Consider the following 24,298-nt stretch of genomic DNA (forward strand, 5'->3'; position numbering starts at 1 on the left):
TTGCACCAAACACGTTATGTGCCCCCCTGTATGCGCTCGGAAAGTTGTAAGGCACTGCATCCTCTGTGTTTCCTCCAAAGGGTTATTCTTTTGTTTTTATTTTCTTCTGTTTTGGAAAGATAAATTGGGTCTCTGCTGCTCCAGTTTTCCTGACTACTGCCAATGCCTTTTTAGTGAGGCACAGCAGTAGAGGTTCCCCGTGCTAGGAATTTCCTTACAGTTCTTGCACCCTTTGGTGTCTGAGCTCGTCTCAGACGAACGTGTGAGCCACGGCCATCCTGCTGGGGGTGGTCCCGTGAACGTTCTCCCCGGCTGCAGTCCCAGGCTGTCCGCACCCAGCCTCCTTGGGCCTGAGTCAGACGGCTGCGTGTTTTGGCTCCGACGGCTCCCCCTACCCATAATTCCTCCTGCCTTCCTTCTTGGGTAACCTAAGCATTGCTGGCAGTGGAATGGCACAGGTAAAAGTCATCGTTCATTATCTCTGCAGACCACTGTCAGGTTGTATGTCAGGTAAGTGATAGAGTCTGGAGTTCTTCTAAACGCATGCTCCACCTGTCCAGTCACCTCTCGGGAACAGCGTAGCTTCTGGGCCACTGCGCCGGGAGCGTATGGCCATCTGCCCTCATCGCTGACCTGCAAAGGGTCAGCAAGCAGTCCTCACAGAAAGATTACAGTAGCTCCCAGTTTGTTTAAAGATTTACTTGAAAGACAAAATTACGGGGGAGGGGTGGGGGAAGGTCTTTCATCTGCTGGTTCACTCCTCAAGTGGCTGCAACAGCCAAGGCTGGGCCAGGCTGAAGCCAGGAGCTTCTTCCAGGTCTCCCACGTGGGTGCAGGGGCCCAAGCACTTAGGCCATCTCCTGCTGCTTTCCCAAGCATATTAGCAGGGAGCTGGATCAGAAGTGGAGCAGCCAGGACTAGAACAGGTGCCCATATGGGATGCTGGTGCCCATTTGGGATGCTGGCACTGCAGGCAACAGCTTTACCCACTATGCCACAGTGCCAGACCCAGCTTCCAGTTTTAATAGGAGATACAACTAGGTTCTTTCACCTTTTTTATGGGTCATATATATTTTTATATAAATGTTTTCTATATTCTGCAACAGAGAGCAAAAGAGATAGTGTTAGATAGTGAGAGAGAGAGAGAAAGATTTTCCTTTCGTTGGTTCACTCACCAAATGGCTGCTACGGCCGGTGCACTGTGCCAATCCAAAGCCAGGAGCCAGGTGCTTCCTCCTGGTCTCCCATGCGGGTGCAGGGCCCAAGCACTTGGGCCATCCTCCACTGCCCTCCCGAGCCACAGCAGAGAACTGCCTGGAAGAGGAGCAACCGGGACTAGAACCCGGTGCCCATATGGGATGCCGGTGCCACAGGCAGAGGATTAACCAAGTGAGCCACAATGCTGGCTTCTTAAGAAATTTAAATTAAAATTCCGCCTGTGCATTGATGAGCCCAGTCTTGAGGTTAAGGTGAACAGACTGTACTGCATGTTGAAATGAAATTGCTGACCTGGTCAAGGCAATAAATCACCTCTTTGATTAGTTTAATTTAGCTATTTTGTTATTGGTTGACCTTTCACTGTGGCTTCATTAATTATAATTTATGTCACAGTTCCAGGGCACACTCTAATTATTTGTGTGTGTGCACGAACATTGGCAAAGACTATGTGAACACCCGTTCTTACCCGCCTTTAAAATGAGTTTTTCTTCCTGTTTCCCAGCCCGTTGCTAAGCATCAGCAGAGGCAGTGGCTGCCCCGAGCCGTCACAGTGCGCCCCACTTAGTCACCACCAACCAGTTCTCCTGCCTGGCGCTCTGAGAGTCTGCCTCTGAGCTGATTCAAGTCACAGCTGTGGCAGGAAGGGCGTGGCTCTGCCAGGAGGACACTAAGCCCACTTGTTAATGTGATATCAGGAGTGTGCACTTAGCCAGCTCTCCTGCCATCGCGAACCGTAGCCCTAGGAGCGGAGCACCTGCGGCGTGCAAAGCAGGTGGTCTGTTTTGTCTGCAGGTGTAGGTCTGAGGACCCTTGTTTCTCGTGCTCCTCTGCTGTCACCCAGCAGCAGCTTAACAGAGAGGCTTCAGTCCACACAAATGTCACATCACTTTTTTAAAAAAATCATTGGCTGATCGCTTTTTAAATGTAGCATAACTAACTGGGCATCTATAATCTTGAGAATATTCATTCATTTAGACCCATTCTTGTCCCAAGAAGGAGCTAAGAAGACTCAGAGATAAAGAAAAAAATAGTAGAAGAAAAAGGAAAATTTAAAAGGCAGACGGCATCAGGGAAGAGGGAAGGCCGGTGAGCGGGTGAGATGCAGCCGAGTGCCTCCTACCTGGGGGGTGAGATTCCGGCCGGAGCTGGCACAGAGGGTGCCCAGGCTCAGCAGCTGTTCTGGTTTGGGAGATGTTGTGGGCAGTAGAGATCGAGGTGTTCCACTGAGCGTGGAGTCAGCTGCAGAAATACTGGCTTCTTCCACGAGGTTGCAACCTGAGGCGTGGACAGCAGAGCCAGCGCACAGCGAAATCCCCGTGGAAATGTGCGCGCGGTGCCCGTGAAACACGCCTCACAGACACCATCTCAGGCAAAAACGTGAAGCATGTATTTGACCAAACGGTGACAGAGAATAAAAACGGCAGACGAGCTCCCGAGGTTGAGGAGCCCAGGAGCTGTGCGTCAGGCCCCCAGGCTGCCGGTGTTCCCGGCGCGGCTGTGACTGTGGCCGGAGACACTCACGGCTCCTCCACAACCTCCGTGGGGAAGATGGGCTCCACGGGCTCAAGCAGTTCGCCAGCGGCAGCCTCCAGTGCCTTCTCAGCTTCTTCATTCACGTAAAAAAACACGTGCTCTTCATTGGGCCCTGTTTCAAGGGGGTACAGGACAAGAGTAAAGTTGACTGCCAATGTGCTGCGGGATTTTGTTGTTAGTTATGGGGTCTAAAGGAGATCACCTTCAGAACCCTCGGAAACTGGGCCTGTCTCTGTCCATCCACCGTGCACTACAGTTACTCTGCACTGTACCCACACACAAGCTTCTAGAACATTCGCTGTACAGTGGACTTTGGGCAGAAGCTTTGAACAGAATAAAGGTAAGAGACAGGAGGTGAACCAGAGCAAATGCCAGAAAACACACCAACCGCTGCCAACCGTGAACTCAGGTCGGTGATGGCGGACTTTGGCCACCCCGGTCAGGTCTTTGTAAGGAATGGTGGTTCTTTCAACAGCTGAGCTTTTGCCAAGGTTGCCTGCTCCAAATGGGAGCAAGATTTCTCACCTCAAGTTTTTGATCTCAACGTTTATTGACCACTGCCAGAGTAAGAGAAGTTCTCTCTAATCCGTACGTCCCTTCCAGAATAATTAGGGCTGCATTAGCACCCCGGAGGGGCTGGCCCTCTGGCCACTGGTGTCACTTTGATGCCTGAAGCACCTGTTTCCTTTAGGAAGAGTTGCTGGGACTGTGAGAGGCCATGGAAGCAAACTAAAGCACGGTCCAGGTGTGGCCCAGAGGAGATGAACTCAGACGATGCACGGAACGGCATCTTTCCCTGCCTGAAAAGTCCCTAACACACTGAGTGACCCTAGCCTGTGTCCTCACACAACTCAATTAGTCTCCCAGTGTTGTCTCTGTGTGCGGTGAATCCTAGCAGGAGGACCAAGATCCCTTTGTGCGCTAAACTTGACAAGTTTAAAATCATCCTGTCTGTCGGCCTCCAAGTGTCCGCATGTTGGGGTCTCCTTTTGGCTACCACCAGCAGCAATAGGGAAAACATAAGTGCATATTTGGGGTACCTCCCTGCAGGCAGGCAGTGCCCAAGGAGCTTCTGTCCATGCAAATTTGCGAAGGGTTCATTTCATAAATGACTGGTTCATGTCTCTCAGTCTTTGCCAGGTACAACCTTAACATTAACGTGCTGGCTGCTTGTTTTAAGTCAAAGGAGTTGTTTGCAAGACCCATTGGGCAAAACATCTGCCTTTAACTTCCCGGCCTGTGCGGAGAAACCTTAAGTATGATTTGGGCCATAACAAAAGGTAGAGGCTTGGAGATTCCAATCAATTAATTCTATTGAGAAGCATCAGGCAGTCTAAGCACGGAGAAGGGAGAGAGTTTTAAACATTCAGGTAAATAGATAATCCATTAGGACGACAATGCCCGTGGTGGGGGGCGCCAGCCTAGTTTTGTCAGCACTTATTTATGGTCTTTGGGTTCCCCTGCCCTCCTGCAGAGGGGCTTCTATTCCCCTTCTCCCAATCTTTGTTCTCTGATTCAAGGCAGAGGGAAAACAAAGCAGGAAACGGTGCATACCCAGTGTTCCATTCTGGACGAGCTCTTCCTCTATAGTCAGCAGGCGGTTGTACTTCATCACCCACTCGCCACGAGAAGGACCCCCCAACTTGATAAAGCGGACGCTGAGCCCCACAGCCTGACGGGGGGAGAAACAGCTCTTTAAAAGGGGGTAGCCACGTTCAGCTAAACCACGAGCGATTCTTGGAGAAGGGAAGCTGTCTGGGTGCACTGCTGGGGTTTTGTGCCTTTCCCGGGGCAGAGGGCCTGCTTCGGAGCTGGGAGTGTGGGAAGGCAGGCAGGTGGCGCGGCTGCCCGCCCCTCGGACGCGGCGCTGGCTTCTCTCACTAGCGTCTGCCTTCCCCACTGCATTCTCGGGAGGAAGATTGCCCGCGCACACCCCAGTCATTTACGCGTGCTCATCATTTTCCCTGGGCTTCAATTTCCCCTCTTTTTAAAAGTTCAAAGATTAGCTCCTTGCAGAAGGTAGCTGTCTGGGAGGAAGCAAGTCTATTTCATGAAAGGTTACATGACTTTCTCCACCGAAGACTGCATTTCTCTGAAATAGCAGCTTGTGCTAAAAGCCGTGTTCTGGCAGTTCTGCAATTGGCCGGCATTCAGCACTTACCAAGTCGACAAGGCTGTCATCAGTCGCTTCTCCATCCGGACTGCCCAGGACGGTGATGTGCTTCTTGCCTACAAGAGCAATTCCTGTCACTTTGATACCGTGCGGGAATGATTAGCATATACGCGTGAGCCTCTGGGGCCAACACTGGCAACCGAGCAGACGCAAAGCTTTCCCGTGAGGCGTCAGACACCTGTGGGGCTGCCTGAGCATTCTGACCCCGAAGCATCTGCATTTTCCTTGCCCTGGTCTTAGCTCCTCACTCCTCTTTGCGGTAACCTAGGTGCTGTGCTGGGTGAAGACCGTGTCCCATCGCACTTCAGCTATGGTGCGTGGGGTACATATCACACTTAGGACCACTGCGAGGAGGGAAACACGCTCCAAGGACACTGACGCACTGCCAAGAGCACGGCCGTGAAGGCCTGGCGTGGTTTTATGGCCCTGCACTGTAGGACGCCACGCAGCTTTGCAGCGGTGAGATGTGCTAAATTCCCAGGCAGCGGATGCAGCGCCCACAGGCCTGCGTGCTGATGGCTGTCTCACTGCACCCCGTGTTTTACTCACAGGCGTGTCATCCTCAGCGTTTATTAGAGGAGCAGGGTGGTCGTGTGCAGTGGTCATTTCCCGCTCCTAGCGAGGCACAGCAGCTGTTTTACAGGCAGGAGCTGCAGCAGCCGCGAAGGGGGCGGACAGGGCGAGGGCTCCCCCCTATCCCCACCCCACCCCTGGGCCAGCCCTGCAGGGTGGGGTGGCGAGGGAGGTTGCCATTCCAGTCTCTGGCCCCCGACTGTCAGCCTGGCTGTGGGTCCCACCCCAGGTCTGAGACTGGCCTTCTGCCTAGGTCCTGAGACCGCCTCCGGGTATTTATGCTCCAGGCCCAGCACGGAAGTGCACCAGACGCCCATGATCTCACAAGGAGTTTGCAGTCTGCTGGGGGCACCGCCCAGGAAAGAACTGTCCAAATCACTGGTCAGGACCACGAGGAGGAAATGAGGGGCGCCAGGGGGCAGGCGAGGCAGGGTTGGGGGAGTCAGATGTGGCACGCATGCCTGATTGACAGCAACACCTTGGGGAGGAGAAGCTAGCAAAGCCTTCTAGGTGGAAGGTACAGCACCTTCCGAGACCGAGGCAGTAAGGAGTGAAACCGGAAGAATTCACCAGAGAGCTGGTGCAGCGCGGGCCGCTGGGATCCCTGTGGTGGAGTGGGGCAAGCACCTAGTCCGTCCTGGGTAAAATGCAGACGATGCTCACTTTGGAGTGAAGTGCAACGCTCCAGTGCCAGAGCTGCTGGTTCCAGGATTTGAGGCTGGCTTTTCAGTCCCCAGTCCCCAGTGCTGGGGTCCTGCTCCTGAACTCGAGCTTCCTGGCTAAGGCCTGCTTCCAGGTGCTTCCTGGTGCTACGCTGCCTTGCCAGCCTGCACCTTGCCAGCCTGCACACTGACGCATTTCTAAGATGCATTCCATGAGGCCGGGGCTGTGGTGTCGTGGGTAAAGCTGCAGTGCCGGCATCCCATATGGACACTGGTTTGAGTCCCGGCTGCTCCACTTCTGATCCAGCTCTCTGCTATGGCCTGGGAAAGCAGTAGAAGATGGCCCAAGTGCTTGGGTTCCTGCACCCACATGGGAGACCCAGATGAAACTCCTGGCTTCAGATCAGCCCAGCTGCAGCCATTGCAGCCATCTGAGCAGTAAACCAGCAGATGGAAGATCTCTCTCTGCCTCTGCCTCTAACTCTGTATTTCAAATAAAACTTAAAAAAAAAAAAAAAGACACAGTCTGCTAGTAGTGAACCTACCCCTGCCTTGGGTGTCTATGCTGATCATGGGATCTTGTTGGCCCTGTTTGTTTTATTTTTAATTTATTTGAGAGGGAGGGAGAGAGAGGGAACACCTTACTCCTCTCCCCTATCAAGTTTGTAATGACCTGAGCTGGGCCAGGTCAAAGCCAAGAGTCAGGAACTCAATTCAGGTCTGCCCACGTGGGTAACAGGAGCCGGAAGTCGCCGCTGCTCCTCAGGGTCTGCATTAGCTGGGAGCTGAGTCAGGAGCTGCAACCAGGGATAAAATCCAGGCACTAGGATGTGGGATGGAACATTTTCTCCTCTCTCGGTCAAACATCCGCCCTGTGACCTGTCTTCCTAACTGCTGAGCAGACCGGCTCCCTACAGCAGGTGATCCAGTTCCAAATTCTGATCCCTCCTAGACTTGCCCAAGTCTGTGAAAATTAAAACGGCCCACTGGAGTCTGGCTGTGTCGCAGCTAGCTAAGTGTTCAATCCAGCAGACTGTACTGAGGCTGTGCCTATGTGGAAGCAAGCTGGGGTCCGCGTTCTGGAGATGCATGGAAGACAAATCCGGAGCTTGCGGTGGTAACAGCACAGGAGGGAATTCACCAAGCCTGAACGATGGGATGCAGGCTAAATGCTGATGTGCTCGATGCCCCGCCCTGGCGAGTGGTCAGCTCCTTCCTTCACCTGAGCACTGCACTGTGTCTGGAAACCTGGCTAGGGCAGGTGAGTACCCAGGTGTGCTTCAGTCCACAGCTCAGAGTCAGACACCTGTTCTTCAGCATTAAGGGTTGGCGTATCCCTCTCAGTTTCTCTAGCTTTAAAGTTTTTTTTTTTTAAAATATATAAGAGTTACAGAGAGAGGGAGAGGCAGAGAGAGAACTCTTGCAGCTTCTAGTTGACTCTCCAGATGGACGCAACAGCCAGATCTGGGCCACGCTGAAGCCAGGAGCTTCTTTTGGGTCTCCCTGCTTGCCCAGGTGCACTAGCAGGGAGCTGGATCGGAAGTGGAGCAGTCAGGATATGAATCTGTGCCCGTGTGGGATGCAGGTGTCGCAGGTGGTGGCTTTACCCGCTACACCACTACACCACAACGCCAGCTCTTAAATGTAAAGTTTCCCTGTAGCCCAAGTTGCAAGCCCACAGTAAATTCATAAATATGCTGAAGATTATGTTTTTTTCTGAGGAAATAAGACCGTAGTCCTTCTCAGAGCACTGGGAAGCTGACAGGGCAGTGGCCGTGGCCACACCTTTGTGGCTGCCCTGGGTGAAGGGCATGACCTCATGGACCAGGGTCGTTATGGAAACATGAATCAATAAACTGGCCTTTGTTTTCTGCACTAAACCTCTCACAAGCGTTGAACTGTCTTTTCTTCCAACATGTATTCCATGCTTCTGAAACAGTCAGCTGTGCCAGACTGTTGGCTGCTTGTAGAACCAAGTCGGGAGGGCCTTTCAGGTCTCTACTTTTACTCACTGTCAATCAGATTGGTTATCTCCACCAGGTCGGACATGGTAGTTTGATCTGTGTGTTTTATGATCCGCCCGTTGGATCTGGGGATGCTGATGTCTCCACACTCTAGAAGTTTGGAAATACTTTTGGATGCGGTTCCCGCGATGATGTAACATCTGGACCCAAGAGCATTGTAGATGCTGTCCCACTGTTCAGAGTCCTGGGAGAACATTCAAGAATTGATCATGACAGTCCTGAACAGCCACAAGAAGATCCTACAGCACATGGTCAAAGTCACACACTTTTCCTGATTTACACAAAACAGTTTCTTTTCCCTCTGCGCCTGAGTGGTTCCTGTGTCACAGCCCCGCAAACTTAACTTCTTGGAACAGAAACTCACACTGATGGACTTTGGGCTTAAAGATATTGTGAATGCGTTTCCCACACTGACCATGGAGTTTATCAAAGCCAGACTGTCCTGTCCACCATGTTACCATCATGCTGCTCGAGACCGGACGGTGTGGGACGATGTTCTGGCTTTTCGGATCAACGGAAAACTGAAGCAGAGCCCACAAAGGGTTCTAGGCCCCCTCTCTCAATAGCCTTGTTTTTATTGGTGAGACCACCACATGAAATGAAGCGCTTGTTTAACAAGTTGAATATGTGTGTGTGTGAGACTGTGGTTGTATCAGCACAGCCATCCCGGGTTTCAGCCTGTCCCGTTAGAACCGCTTCCTGTCATTGAACAAAGCTGTGGTCGGAGTATCGGGACCACCGTCAGGCAGTCCAGAACTGGGCTCAGGGGGGGTGTGGCCTCCACTGTGAAGGGCACGTGGGACTGAGAGGCCCCCGGGACTCCAGATACGACCCAGTGTTCACATCGTCCCCAGATCTAAATAGCTGCATTGTCTCAAAGGTGCCATACGATCAGGGTATCTATTGGCTCTCAAATTCATAAAGAATTTAAACTTAGGAGTCTGTTTAAAGTGTGTTAGGAGAACTGGTCTTTTTTATTTTTTTTAAGATTTATTTATTTATTTGAAAGGCAGAGTTAGAGAAAAATATAAAAGAGCTATCTTCCATCCATTGATTCACTGCTCAAATGGCTGAACAGCCAGGGCTGGGCCAGGCCGAAGCAGGAGTCCAGGTTTCCCTCTGGTCTCTGCAGTGAGTGCAGGAGGCCCAAGGACTGGGGCCGTCTTCGGCTGCTTCCCCTCCGTGCCTCAGCGGGGAGCTGGATCAGAAGTGGAGCCGAACCTGTGCCCATAAGGGATGCCGGTGTCACAGGTGCTGGCCTAGCCCGCTGGGCCCTTTAGCAGGCAAACAACCTTTGTCAGAGGTGCCTGTTTGAGTGGATCACACAACCTCAGATCTCAAACCTTTTAGAAGTGTAGCTTTGCCTCGCGACGGAGGTGCCTGCAACCCTCGTTGGCGTGCCCGGGCCCAATTTCCAGCGTGGCTCCTGACTCTGGCTTTCCGGCCAGGGCAGACCTGGGGAGAGGCAGTGGCGATGGCTCAAGTCACTGGGCTCCTGCCACCTGTGAGGGAGACCTGGATTGAGTGCCTGGCACCTAGCCCTGGCCCCTGCCATTGAAGGCATTTGGGGAATGAACCAGTGGACAGGAGTTCTCTCTCTCTGCCTCTCAAATTAAAAAAAAAAAAAAAAAGTTTAAAAAATATGGCTTTATTACTTGTATTCTGAGGTAGTAAGTGGATTTAGGCTAAAAAATGGCCTCCAGAACTCCTTCTCCATGAGCACACGGAAGTGATCTGTGATTAACCCACTGACTCACCACCTGGCACGCAGAGGCGATTTTGCTCAGTTAGCTGCCTGTCAATACCCAAGTACTCCCGCGGGGTTCCCAGTGGCTTGTTTCATTCCACGTGACAGGCACACGCCTGCGTGATTGTGTGCTGCTATTCATGTGCTTAGTAAGCGCCTGTTCTAAATGCCGACATGAAGCAACTCAGCCTCAGCCCAAATTACAACACATTTCAAATGACAGAGCTTTTCCTCTGTTTTGTTATAAAACTGAAAAGGTGCGTTCTGCTTACCTCCTTCCTGAAAGGATCAATTAAGGCGATGATGGCCGGGTACTTGCTGATCAGGTCCACGTACAGGTCAACCATCTCGGCTGCGTTTTTGTATGTGCCCATTGCCACTTCGTACTTTCCTCGACTCTGACAGGTGCAAGGACAGTACCAAAGGGTAACAATGCATTCTCCAAATGCTATAGATGCGATTCAACACCCCCCACCCCCCGTTTTATTTACTTATTTGAGAGTTAGAGTTACAGAGAGAGGGAGAGACACAGGGAGAGGTCTTCCATCCGCTGGTTCACTCCCCAAATGGCCGCAATGGCTGGAGCTGTATCGATCCGAAGCCAGGAGCTTCCTCCAGGTCTCCAACACGGGTGCAGGGGCCCAAGGACTTGGGCGATCCTCCATCACCCTCCCAGGCCACAGCAGAGAGCTGGATCAGAAGAGGAGCAGCCAGGACCTGAACCGGTGCCCATATGGGATTCCGGCGCTGGAGGCAAAGGCTTAGCCTACTATGCCACAGCACCGGCCCCTCCTTGGTTTCTTATGAAAGATTGTAAACATCCTTTCCAGGCCACATTCGCCTGAGCAATCTATGCATTTCACCTTAAGTAGCTTGTAAATATTAACCTGGGAAGTCAAGTCACGGTTCCTCTTCCCACAGACTTCAGATGCAAGTTGTACAAGAAGACAGCAGGTGCAGAGTAGGAGGGGAATCCTTTCTTGCCTAGATTTAGGCCATGGTGCATAACTGCCACTATACTGACTGCCTGGGCGCATGGACAATAACAAGTTCAAAGAACAACAAACGGAACAGCAGTGCACACCTGCCCACTCACCAGAACTCTCTTTCAACTCCCTGTGACAAACAGCCTGCTTCCTTTAAACACTAAAATCTGAAAGCAGGGCTTTGAGATACGAAATGTAAAGTGATGTATGTAACGGTGTCTTTCCAGGTAGCACACAACGTCTCATAGTAACGGTGTCATCCTGAAAGTAGGCTTCTAGTGGATTCTGTTCACGTGAGGTGTGAAAAGCCCCAGTCGTTATGTATAGGAGAAGACTAGGCCGGCAGATCCAGTTTAGTCTTTCTGAAAACCAAAGCACTTTCTCTTGATTTTTCACGGCAGAAAGAGGGAGGGAGGGAGGGAGGTTGAGACAAAGATGTTCATCTGCTGGTTCACTTCCTAGATGCCTACAGCAGTTGGGGCTTGGGCTGAAGCCAGGAGCCAGGAACTCAGTCCAGGTCTCCCACGTGGGCGGCAGAGACTCAACTCCTTGAGCCGTCACTGCTGTGCGTTCGCAGGGAGCCTGAATCGGAAGGCGAGCCAGGACTTGCTCCTAGGCTCTCTCACAGGGGACGCACGCACCCCAGGTGGACACTTAGCTGCTGTGCAAAGTGCCGTCCCCACAAAGCTGCGCACTTTTAAGTCTGTGATCAGGAGTGGCCCCCGGGGTCCTTAGGTGCTGGGAGGGAGATGGGCCCGAGCAGACGGGCTGTTTCCTTTGCTAATGCCTTCCTGCTGCGGCGCTGCTAAGACAACGGACTCCATTGGAAGTAAGCAGGTCCCGAGAAGCCCATAATTAAAGGAAGTTTTTACATTTTTCACAGGAAAAAACAGCAAGAACTTCAGCTGCTTCTATAATACAAAGCTTAAAAATCTTATCTTGTCAGTGAGGAAATACTAATGACTCACATTATGTAAGAATTATCTGATATCAAGCTAATACATTTTACTGCATATAAGCAACAAATACCCATTCTAGTCAGTACTGGCAGTAAGTATATTCATCATTCTCAGTATACGCTGCTGATGGAAACATGCAATTCTTTTTCTTAATGGTATGCCTAGGAACCAATTATTAGGTGAAGAATAGGAAATTAAACATTCCTTTATGAGCTTAGTTTCTTTAGAAAAGTCAAAGAACTTTTAGAAATCAGCTGAAACTTAGATTCTCATGTACATTTTCAGAAGTTCCTTTATATTTAAAGTAAGAATCACAGTTAAAGCAGAATCCCGTGCAGTCGTGGCCCCTAAACATGATAAATGTTATCAAATCACTATAAATGCATGCCAGAATGCTGGGCATTTGAGAAAGCTTAGCATTTCCGTATCTGAAAATAGAAAATATATGTGTGTATAAGAGAACTGCTAATAGATTTTCTAGCACCAGTTTCTCAAGGACTGGGAACATATAAAAGTTTTCCTTCCTTCCTTTCTTCCATCTTTCCTTCCATATTTTTGAAAACCAGAGACTGAGATCTTCTATTAGCTGGTTCACCCCCCAAATGTCCACAGCAGCTGGGCGTAGGCCAGGCCAAAGCCAGGAGCCTGACACTCAGCCCAGGTCTCCAGCGCTTGAGTCACCCCCTGCTGCTTCCCAAGGTGCACACGAGCTGTAATCCGAAGCCAGCTCGAACCAGGGCACCCCAATATGGGATGTAGGTAACCCAAACGTCTTAATCACTGCTCCAAACACCTGCTACAGAACATTTTCAATGAATCTGTTTCCATTCACTTTCTTTTTAAAATAGGAAACTTCAAAAAGTCTGTGGAATAACACATAAGTTTAGTACAAAACATTAAAACCCCATGCAAACAGTCTGCTCAAAGCTCATGGAAAATGGCTGTTATGGAAATATGGCATATGGATTTTACATTTCCACCAAAATAAACTATCTTTTAGCTTCACTTTTCCACAGACTTTTTGAAGTCCCCATGTTGCTCGCTCTCTGCAGGTGGCGTCTCCCAGGTGAGGTGTCACCAGTGAGGCTGTGTCCTCCTCAGGTCACGCTCAATACTGTGATGCATTGAGTCAGATTGAAAACGCATTTGTCATAAATTTCAATCACTTGGGAATATTTTTATATGTGAAAAGCACAAACACTAAGAAGCACACATCTAGAAGTCTACCAAGTCACAGGTAAACCACCCCGCTTCGCATGCTTGTCTAACTCAGTTTTTACGAAATGACTGCACACACAAAACATACCAGGTAACTTATTGGGCAGTAGCTCTCATGAGGACAGTGTAGCAACCCATCTTCCATTAGCTAACTTGACTTTCTCAACTCCATTTATATTTGGTTCCCTCACACCATATTAATTAAAAAAAAAAGACCAATAGGATTGGTTTGGAAAATACTCAGATGAGCTCTGCTTTTAAGTTCTGAGTTAAAACTCCTGGACCTAAACCAGAAGAGAACATTCTGCAGTGGAAACTTACATAGTCCATCAGCTCATGGCCAGCACAGTTGATGGCTAAATGCAGATCTGTTCCCAGCTCCAGCTCCAGGCTGGCACAGATGCCCTGTAGTAGAAGCAGCGGCTGCTCTATGGTGTCACAGTTAACGGTTAAACAGCCAAGATGGGTCATCTTTCCGGTGATGGGCTGCTGCAAGAAGGAAAGACACGGAGGCGTCAGTACAGCACGCTCGGTCCACGGAGCATCCTGGGACAGGCATGGGGTGACCGGACTCTGCTCCCCAAAGGGCAGGTCCTGTGCTGCCACACCAATCCCCCCTCCAGGTCCGACTCCCGGGACTTTGGGCGTACAGTTCCCCTGGTTTTCTTATTCCCAACATTTTCCAGGTTTGATCTGGGACCAGCTTTCTCTCTCTTCTAATATTTTGTTTGTTTATTTGATAGAGTTATATATAGAGAGAGGGAGACAGAGAGGTCTTCCATCCACTGGTTCACTCTACAGATGGCCTCAATGGCCAGGGCTGGCCTGGGCCGAAGCCAGGAATCGGGAGCTTCTTCTGGGTCTCTCATATGGTAGCAGGGTCCTCAAACACTTGGGCCATCTTCTGTTCTTTTTCCAGATGCATTAGCAGGGAGCTAGATTGGGGAGCAGATAGCACACGAACTGATGCCCATATGGGATGCCAGTGTTGCAGGTGGTGGCTTAACCCACTACGCCACAGCACCGGCCCCACACTTTTCTTGTTAGTATAGCTATTTGTCTGTCAGCTCTGCCATTGCAGTGGGGGCGGGGTGCTAGCCTGAGCCGAGCCACCTGGCTTGCGAGTGTCCAGTCTATCCCTGTAAAGAGCCATTCAGCCCACCTAATGCTGCCAGTCCTCCCAAACCTGCCCTTTTTCCTGTGGTCTGTTTTCCTCCAGGCAAACATGACTGGTAAAAATGTCACCCTCCTTTAGGAAAAAGTGCTGTTTTTAAAAGTGTTGAAAACTCTGGCAGAAAGGACACAAGACTGAGGACGAATTTCAGCAGAAGCTCTGGGGATGCCAACGACCCCGGGAAAGGCACGCGCTGCTCCCGCCAAGTCCGCTTCGGTGTGCGCTCGGTGGGCACTGCGACCTGCACAGCTGGAAGCTGAGGCAGCCTCTGTGGTTCTGGGCTTGAAACTCACATGTTTGTAGAGTTCATGGGCTCAAGAACAAGCATGTACGGGGAGAAATGTTTTCTGTTTTCTAGTAACAGCAAGTTAATTATAAAACCCAGCCAATGGTTTCAATATCAATGAGAGGAAGCTTTTATTCCTACAACAAAGGAATAGGTGGGACAATTTTTTGTCTATCGATGGAGCTTCATTACCTAATCTTCTAAATTACGAAAGCACTTACTTGGTGCTTCCTAAGTGGTGGGTCTCATCCTACGCATGTCACGTGAATAAAATTCATTCACTCCTTACACCAACCCCTGAAGCTCGTACCATGACTATGTTCATTTCACAGGGAATATAGTTGACCTGGAACAGATTTTAATCTGGGAAATTTGACTGCAAGAGTCTACGCCCCTGACTCTGGTGTGGTTGCTCCTCTAGACTGTAACCTCTAACCCGCTCCTACCAGGGCAAAAGACAGCAAGCTGATCGTGAGAAGGGCTGGGCTTGGTCTGAGAGCCTCAGAACACAGGAGACAACCTGCGGACTGGAAGGAACAGCACTGCGAATCACTGCTCCTTCGCCATCCCCAGCCCCCTTGCAAAGCCTAGGGTTAGGAGTGTTGCACTCACTCTGCCATAGACAGCTATCAAGTATCTGACGTCCTGCTGTGTCTGCTCCTGTCTCTTGTTTCTTGAGTTTCCCTGTGTTGAGAAACTACATTTCTCTTTACCAAGGCCTCTATTTTCCTAGCCCCTCTTCTCTTGAGCTCCCCAGATTCCGCAGTCCCTGATGGGAGAGCAGAGCTAAGATTTCTGGCTTTCAGAGCAAATCCTGCAGATGGGAGCAGCCTCCACTCACATGCATCATCTCCTGGATTCTCGCGGACTGTTCCGCTTGTACTGTTGACAGCCTGGGCACGTAGCAGGTCATGGCAGGGTACCCACCATCACCAAAGAGATGGGCCAGTCAAGCTCAGATGTTTCCCAGGGCTCCCAGGCCAGCGTGGTCATTTGCACAAGGAGGAATGTTTGTCAAATCTGAGTTCCTACCCGTGGTTCATCTGAAATGGTGCTTTGGTGCCTTTTGGGGACCAGATGGAAAGAATGGCCTTCTTTTTGCCCCTTTTCAGGCTCACTTTGGCAGTAGTAAAACGAAAGCCTAAAGCACGCTATCCACCTTTAGCTGGTTACCAGGAGGTTCAGCTCCCCATACGCTTCACCTACAGGGTCAAAGGCCACCCTCCGACTTGTAAACGCTTCCAAGCCTCAGATTTTAGCTGGACAGGCAACTTTTGGCAGTGATGGCCAGTTGCCTGGAAGACGGGGATTAGTGTTCATGGAGCAATGTGGGGAGCAAACCGGACTAGACTGTTACTGGAATTAAGACTTATTCTATGCATCTGCTCTCCCACAATATGGCGCTGGGAGAGAAGTAAACAGCTTCCGCACAGCTGCCTCCAGTTCAACCAATTAACTGTAGGACTTGCTCCTGATTGGAGGAGAGCAGCGTACTCGGCGTGTGGGCAGCCAAGTTGGGATTGGCGGAGGAGGACTATAAAGGAGGAGAGAGACAGCATGCACCAGGAACATCTATGGGGAACATCTAAGGGAACCCGTGCAGCCCCTGAAGAAAGCCGGCCGGCGGTGTGCCGCTCCCCTGCGGAAGTGGGGAATGTGGCCAGGGGGAACTGCCCTTCCACGGAGGTGGAAGGGATAGTAGCCAACCCGGGAAGAACCAGCAGCAAACCCGGGGAGGGCCGAGCAGACGAAAGAACAGCGCAGAGTCCTGTGTTGCTCCTCCACGAAGACGGGGAGCGACATAATGGTGCCGTGACTCGGATATGAAGCCTAGGCAGGGTTTAGTGTCGTTCCCCCACGAAGACGGGGAGCGACATAATGGTGCCGTGACTCGGAATAGGAAACCTAGGACGGATAGGAAACTTAGGAGGGGAGAAACGGGAAGAAGCAGGAAAATACCGGAGAGAGAGACTAGCAAAGAGCCTAGGGGAAAGCCGGACGAGAAAGGTGCCGGAAGAAGCTATTGAAAGCCTAGGCATAGACTTGGATATGGACTGTGGGAAAGAAGTTAGGATTGAAAGTGAAAGTGAAAGCTTTCATAGACTCGGATGCGGACTATGGCGGGGAAGCTAGGAGACTGAAAGCGAAAGTGAAACCTGGAGGAGGCTTGGACTCGGATACGGACTGTGGGGAGAAGCCAGGAGAAATGAGAGGAATATTGTTGGAAGAAAACTTAGGGAAACATACCGGGTAGAGAAAAATGTTAGGGAAATTGAAGCCGCGGGGGGCAGGCCGAGGCGGAAACGAAAGCCACTTTGGGATTCTCAAGTTAGCCCGGGAATAGGGGGCGAAAAGTTGAAACCAGAAGCTGAGACGCAAGCCAGATTGGGATCCGTCTGATTAGCCCGGGGAGCAAAGGACGGGAAGCCAAACCGTGGGGCGGAGACGTACGCTGGGTTGAATTCGCCAGGCTAGCCCGGGGAACTTGGATTGAATGCTAGTGGTGGAGACGCAAGCTACGCTGTGTTACTCGCGGAAGCCGCCGCGTGCAGAGAGAGCACGGGGCGTGAATAGATAGGGAACGCTGGCGTAGGCCGTGGTTCAGACGCGAAAGGGTTAAGCGTGGAGACCGCGGAGCGGGAGCGCGCGAAGCCTAGCCGCGCAAAGCCGGGAAGCTGCGCAGATGAGAGAGGCGCGCGGGCTGAAGCGGCGCAGAGCCGGGAACCCGCCGGCGGGGCGAGGTGCCGGAAAGCTGCGGGGATAAGAGAAACAGAAGTTTTAGAAGTAAAGTGAGAGAAATAGGAATGCTGGCAGACAGAAGTAAAATGGGAGAAATAGAAATGCCCGGAGATAGAGAAATAGAGAAAAATAAGGCCTCCCCTCAACATGCCAATTAGAAGGCTTGGATTCGGTCTGCCCGATTAGTGAGGCAATGAGTACCTGGGCGGCTAGCCGCAGGTCACCGAAGACAGGCACGAATTAACATCAGTAAAGCTTCCCCACAATGCAACAATTAGGAGGCTTGGATTCGGTCTGCCTGATTTAAGGCGGTAAGCGCCAGCAAAGCTCGACCAGAGTATGAGCTGCAGGTCACCGAAGATAGGCACGAACCAACACTAATAAGTCTCCCCCACAATAAGGCAATGAGAAGGCTTGGATTCGGTTTGCCTGATAGGTCTTGTAAGTCCCCTGCAGGCAGAGCAGAGCATGCACTGCAGGGCACCGAACACAGGCACGCATCAGCGCCTAAAAACCTCCTCACAATGGCGAAGAGAGGACCCGGATTCGGTTTTCCTGATTGATAGGACTTGTAAGAGCCTGTGGCAACTCTAGCAAGTAGAGCAGAGTGTGTGCTGCGGGACACCGAAGACAGGCGCGTATCAACGCCAAAAATAAAAAGAAAGGGGGATCTGTGGGGAGCAAACCGGACTAGACTGTTACTGGAATTAAGACTTATTCTATGCATCTGCTCTCCCACAATATGGCGCTGGGAGAGAAGTAAACAGCTTCCGCACAGCTGCCTCCAGTTCAACCAATTAACTGTAGGACTTGCTCCTGATTGGAGGAGAGCAGCGTACTCGGCGTGTGGGCAGCCAAGTTGGGATTGGCGGAGGAGGACTATAAAGGAGGAGAGAGACGGCATGCACCAGGAACATCTATGGGGAACATCTAAGGGAACCCGTGCAGCCCCTGAAGAAAGCCGGCCGGCGGTGTGCCGCTCCCCTGCGGAAGTGGGGAATGTGGCCAGGGGGAACTGCCCTTCCACGGAGGTGGAAGGGATAGTAGCCAACCCGGGAAGAACCAGCAGCAAACCCGGGGAGGGCCGAGCAGACGAAAGAACAGCGCAGGGTCCTGTGTTGCTCCTCCACGAAGACGGGGAGCGACAGAGCAATATCACTGTATAAATTCTGTTTTCCTGAGCTCTGGCCTCGGAGCAAAATGACCATGGGAGAGAAAACAGGAATCTGTCCCTGCTGTCATCGTTTGCTGGGTAAACAATCAGGCATACTCACTTGACCCTTCTTGTTCCCGTTGTGTCCTTTTTTGGTCTCGGCTTTTGGAGGAAGAGGCTGTGAGACAGGAAATAAAAATATCACTTGGGATTTTTGGACATGTGTGTGTCAACAAATGGTTTAGGTCTCTGGCCTGTCCACTGCTCCAGGGCTCTGCCAGTCCCGTGTGAATCTCATACACACTCACACACAAACACATGGCATGCACACGTAACACACAAACGTGGATGACGCCAGCCACACCCTATTTTCATGAGCTCCAAGGATTCCTCAAATTCAGGATCATGTTCTCCTCAGCTCCTTCTCACCTTCTACCCCTCGTCACACACATGGGCGTGCACCCATCCTGCCGGTGCAGCCAGTCTGTTTTGCAGGGGGGCACACATTCCCTCCTTGCCCTTGAGAAGTCACGCCCCGGTGGGCCTAGCTTTTACAGGCCCCACACCCTGTTTTGAATATCCTGATGTTACACTGTCTCCTGCAGGCTGGATTTGACTTTCAGAAACCCGAAGACCACTGAATCTGGTCAATCTGGTGGGCATAATGGCACTGGAAGTTAAAAGCCAAGATCATTCCAAAGAGGCAGCCCTCTTTGGAATACCTCTTTTTAATACCCAACTTTTGGGGTATTATGTGGGGAGCAGCCCGGACTGGACTGAGTTACTGGAATTAAGACTTATTCTATGCATCTGCTCTCCCACAATATGGCGCTGGGAGAGAAGTAAACAGCTTCCGCACAGCTGCCTCCAGTTCAACCAATAAACTGTAGGACTTGCTCCTGATTGGAGAGCAGCGTACTCGGCGTGTGGGCAGCCGAGTTGGGATTGGCGGAGGAGGACTATAAAGGAGGAGAGAGACGGCATGCACCGGGAACATCTAAGGGGAACATCTACCTGAGGAACACCTGTGCAGCCCCCGAGAGAGCCGGCCGGCGGTGTGCCGCTCCCCTGCGGAAGTGGGGAATGTGGCCAGGGGGAACTGCCCTTCCACGGAGGTGGAAGGGATAGTAGCCAACCCGGGAAGAACCAGCAGCAAACCCGGGGAGGGCCGAGCAGACGAAAAGAACAGCGCAGGGTTCTGTGTCGTTCCTCCATGAAGAGGGGGAGCGACAGTATTAAATGCCTATGGTGCAAGGATTTAGTTCCCCTTCCCCGGGATATACTTTAATGCCCAACATTAACTGGCTCTATAAGCTGGGATGTGTTTGTCAAGAATTGGTCTGGCTCACGTGTATTTCATATGAAACACAATTATCTTGTTTCTTTTCATGGTGGAGCCCTCTCAGTTTTCCGTCTCCTGGTACAACACTAATTCAGGAAGCAAACTGATGTGCCAGGCGGGAGAAACCAGTGACGACTGGTTTCTTGCTCTGGTATCTCGGCTCCACCCTGACGGGGAGGGACTCATGCTTCCTCGTGCTACACCCAGTGTGGGATCCTGCACTGGATCCTCGCCTAGAAAAGTGGCATTCATGGGAAAATGAGTGAACTCTGAAGGCTGTAGAGTAGGCAGCAGTAATGTGTCATTTTGGTTTTGACAAATGTGCCACACACTGTATCATCAACATGGGGGCAAAAGGAAGGATATTTGGGAACTCCACAGTATTCTGTAAGCTTTCTGTAAATGTAATGCTCTAAAATATCAATTTGTCTTTTTGTTCCAAAAAGCACCACAGACAAGGCCTGGGTCCCTTCCTTGGCTGCAGGCCTGCATATCACCATGTGCTGGCCTAGTTAGAATATCTTGGGACAACCGGTGACTCCTACACCTGCTTCCCATTGCCCTAGTTAGCATATCTTGGGACAACCTGCGACTCCTATACCTGCCTCCCATCCTTCCTCTGTGACTTGCCTGAGACTGCTACACTGCCAAGGGCCCTTGTTTGCCCAGTGCTTGGATTCAAACCGGGCACAGGAGTGCACTCCACAATGCCTCTGACATCCTTGGGGCCAAATCCTTTCCTTCTTTGTAAGTTCTTAGCACAGAAAGCAAAATGAGACTGTGAACTACCTTAGAAATTGGACCCACAGCCAGTGAGGAAATGTGTACACTTGGTTTAGAGGGAAAGCCCCAAACACATAAATGCATTTTCCATACCAGCATTAGCAAAATGAACCACAGGTTGGCCACCAGATGGTATAGAACTGTCAGCAACCAGAGCCTGGCGGACTTCCCCACATACCGTATCGGCTGTCCTGTTGACATGTTTCTGAATTTCCAGAAGCATTTCCACACCCTGTAAGTAGAATCATCACCATCATCTTCCACAGTCCAGTCTAGACATTTTAAATATTAAGAAATCACACCCCACAAGGCTATTTCTAACTCAGACTGAGGTGCAGAGTGCCTGCTGAGTGGATGGTGCGAGCTCCCACGTCACAGCTTCAATCTTCGCCCCCGGCTTGCTTTGGCGGAGTAGGGGTGAGAGGCTGTGCCTGCTCAGTAGTCTCTCTTCACTGAACACAACCGCCCGCTTCATCGGTTGCATCACACCGGCTTTATTCTCTTTCGTGTCTCTCAGCTAAGCTGGGTGACCTTCTTGCTGTGCGAGTTACGGGTCACCAAGGAGTCTAGATTAGACAGGCTCCATCCGTATAAACCCACTGGCACTTAAAGAGTAGAAAAGTGTGTTGCTGATGATGAGATCCGCACACAGAGACAGATGAAGAACGGCTGGCTGGTGCCCTGCTGCCCAAATAGCACACAAGACCTTAATTAAAGGAAAGATCCTGGCACCAGGACCTGGGCATGGCCCACCAGATAGCAACCCTCGTCACTGCAATTAAGTTGTGAGATGATTTTGTTTAGAATGGAATTATGAGGGCCGGCGCCGCGGCTCACTAGGCTAATCCTCCACCTAGCGGCGCCGGCACACCGGGTTCTAGTCCTGGTCGGGGTGCCGGTTTCTGTCCCGGTTGCCCCTCTTCCAGGCCAGCTCTCTGCTGTGGCCAGGGAGTGCAGTGGAGGATGGCCCAAGTTCTTGGGCCCTGCACCCCATTGGAGACCAGGAGAAGTACCTGGCTCCTGCCATCGGATCAGCGCGCTGGCTGTGGCGGCCATTGGAGGGTGAACCAACGGCAAAGGAAGACCTTTCTGTCTCTCTCTCTCTCTCACTGTCCACTCTGCCTGTTAAAAAAATAAAAATAAAAATAAATAAAAAAATAAAAATAAAATAGAATGGAATTATGAGGAAATGACCTTGAGATTTCCTTTAGCGATTTACACGGACTAGGTAAGACACCACTTGATGCCTTGCCACAGGGGGATTGCACTTTTTGTGGAAACACCCCCTATAAAACGGGAACCTTGCATTCTCCCTAATGTCCAACGGTAGAAGATTTCAGGACGATTCAAAGAGGCACGGGGACTCTTGAGGCCACTGAAGAGCAACGCAGACAAGAGCACGCCTCTGAGTGGTGGCGATGTGACTGAGGGTCCCTTCATTCCACAGACGCCTCCTAAGGGCCAGGCGACGCGCTGGCCATGGAGGTCCCACTGGGTACGGTGAGGTCGCTGGGAAAGCGCCAGCTTCCACCTGCCGCTGCCGTAGGGCACGGAGCAGCCATCCCATCCCCACAGAACAACCTGCTGCACTGCTTCCGGACTGCAGAGCCACGGGTGCCTGGCTTCTCTGCAAGTCGCTAGCGTGAGCCAGTGCTGTGAGGAACCAGACATCCAAGGCCGTGAAATGTTTCCCTTAGGGAAGGTCTTGCTTTCTTCCCACTGCCCCAATTTCCTAAAATAGTTTCCCTCATTTCACATTTCATTCCCTCTCCCTTCGCTTCTCACTAAAAACCTATCAGTGAGTGTTTGTCTTCAGAAAGTCAGCTGAGATCATGGGAGGTACTTGTCTGGTTGTTAATCCGGGATGGGGAATACAAATCACTTCTTTCATTAGATTGAGCTTTCCAGGCGACGACTTCCCACAGCTGATCAGAGCGACCATCAGCAAAGGCATGGTGAGCAGTGCTGGCTCCTCCTGCAACAGGGAGAGCAAGGGCACGTGAGAAACACGGCTCATTGCATTGAGGTTCTCATGGTTCCTCGTAATGGAATCCAAAAGATACGAACCTGACCGTGCTTCAGAGATGCAATATTTAGGTAGAGGGGTCTGTTGCCCAGTATGGCACTGGTTTTGGCAACAGCCAGTGACACGGCCCCTATGGCCATACTGCCATAGAACACAGGCTCAGCAGGTTCTGCAGGTATAATGGGTTTCTCTGTAAGAGTTTCTTTCCTCCCTGGAGAGAAAAACATTGAGAAGATATTTCTTTCTGGGAAGTTCGGCTATAAGAAGAGTGTATATTTCAATGCTTAACTTAGAGACGGGAAGCCCCAGCCAAAAGAAAGGATGAAACTGAAGCTGAGAAAAGCATACTGTCTCCCTGACGTCCCAAGTTTTCTGTTTGTCTTCACTTGCCAATGCTGAAATAACCCTTCACCATAGTTCAGCCTTCTTATGATATTCTAGGCCAATCAGTGTCTTTTCTACAATTCTATGAGGTACACTTTGTTATCTCATGTTCACATGTAACAGAAATCGGATGAAGAGAACTGGGCAGCCTCACAGCCCATCCTGCGTGCATCTCTATCCCCCTACCCGCGGCACACTCTACTTTCTGCTGAACAGCTTTGCTACCTCGCCCTTTCCCTGCCAGCCTCTAACCAGTGCTGCGTTCTAGATGGTCTCCCATCTCTAGAAATGCCTCCCAGATCCTTCCCTCTATCCAGAATCCTTCCCCATCTCCCACTTCAACATCTTCTCAGCCACCTGCGTGGTCAGGTGCCACACAGTCCACCATACGCTTCTCGGGTGCCTCCACAGCCACTGGCCGGGCTCGAGCCCTTGGTGGAGAAGAGGCATGGAAGCGCCTGGTACATGGTAAGTGCTTAGCAAATTACTGTCCCCTACTAATTCCCTTCTCTAAGGCCAGGGTTCTGTCCGCCAAAAGCAACATAAATGGACGTGCCTTTGTGGTCTCTGCCTGTACCTAGGCAGTGGCCATCTCACCCTGTTGAGAGAAGGCTGGTCTAACAACTCTTGCCTTAGGCAATTCTCTTCCCTACTCAGGGCATCAGCATCCAAACTGATAAAATAAGAGACGGTGTCTCCAGGGTCTTTCTGGTCCCGCCCTAGTTCTGGTGCTTTCTTATTCAGTAGACCCAGTTCTGGGGCTTTCTTATTCACTGGACACCCCCATGCCTGTGAGCATTCAGCTGTGCTTGGCGTCACGCTGGGCACTGACATTGGCAGGTTGAAGAGGTCTGACTTATGCCCTCAAGGCCCGTGCTCCGTTTTGACGGCTGTCTGGAACACCCTTACACCATTACAACAAGCTTCAGACTGAACAAACTGGAGGGGCTGAGGTTAACAATCTGCTAGAAGGCATAGAGCCAAGGGCAGGCTGAACCAATAACTTCAATTATTTGTATTAACATAGCAAAGTTTTCTAAGGAAAATGTGTGTGTGTTGCATAGGACTGAGAAAATGTCAGTTGCACATATCGGAGGATCGACGTTCGTTAGACTATGGAGTGGCTGTCTGATGAGGTACTGACGCTTCCAGGGAGCTGCAAGGTCCCTAAGCCAGCGCACCCTCACTCCACTCCACCCTGTGCACTGCCACCATTCCCTGTCTTTAATGAGTGTTCGTCTGTAGGTGAGAAGTCATCTTCGCTTGCAAATAAGCATGGATGGGGGAGCCCTGCCCCCATCCACAGAGCAGCTCCAAG

The 24,298-nt window shown here is 51.1% G+C and overlaps 1 protein-coding gene across 1 annotated transcript in view; it reads right to left on the bottom strand.

Annotated features, from left to right (window-relative positions):
• Positions 1-2,588: 2,588 nt before the first annotated feature.
• Positions 2,589-24,298, bottom strand: part of ENO4 (enolase 4) — a 29,702-nt gene continuing 7,992 nt past the window's right edge. Inside the window, exons 5-14 of the mRNA XM_089313967.1 lie at positions 22,638-22,811; positions 22,414-22,545; positions 20,749-20,802; positions 18,567-18,623; positions 13,415-13,582; positions 10,203-10,328; positions 8,172-8,367; positions 4,913-4,980; positions 4,306-4,423; positions 2,589-2,863 (exon numbers count right to left, since the gene is read on the bottom strand). Of these exons, the coding sequence (XP_089170093.1) occupies positions 2,736-2,863; positions 4,306-4,423; positions 4,913-4,980; positions 8,172-8,367; positions 10,203-10,328; positions 13,415-13,582; positions 18,567-18,623; positions 20,749-20,802; positions 22,414-22,545; positions 22,638-22,811 (1,221 nt within the window). The 3' untranslated portion in view covers positions 2,589-2,735. The remainder of the gene's footprint in view (positions 2,864-4,305; positions 4,424-4,912; positions 4,981-8,171; positions 8,368-10,202; positions 10,329-13,414; positions 13,583-18,566; positions 18,624-20,748; positions 20,803-22,413; positions 22,546-22,637; positions 22,812-24,298) is intronic.

Source organism: Oryctolagus cuniculus, chromosome 15, assembly GCF_051225735.1.
Source record: "Oryctolagus cuniculus isolate XC-2025 breed Fujian yellow rabbit chromosome 15, ASM5122573v1, whole genome shotgun sequence".
NCBI lineage: Eukaryota > Metazoa > Chordata > Mammalia > Lagomorpha > Leporidae > Oryctolagus > Oryctolagus cuniculus.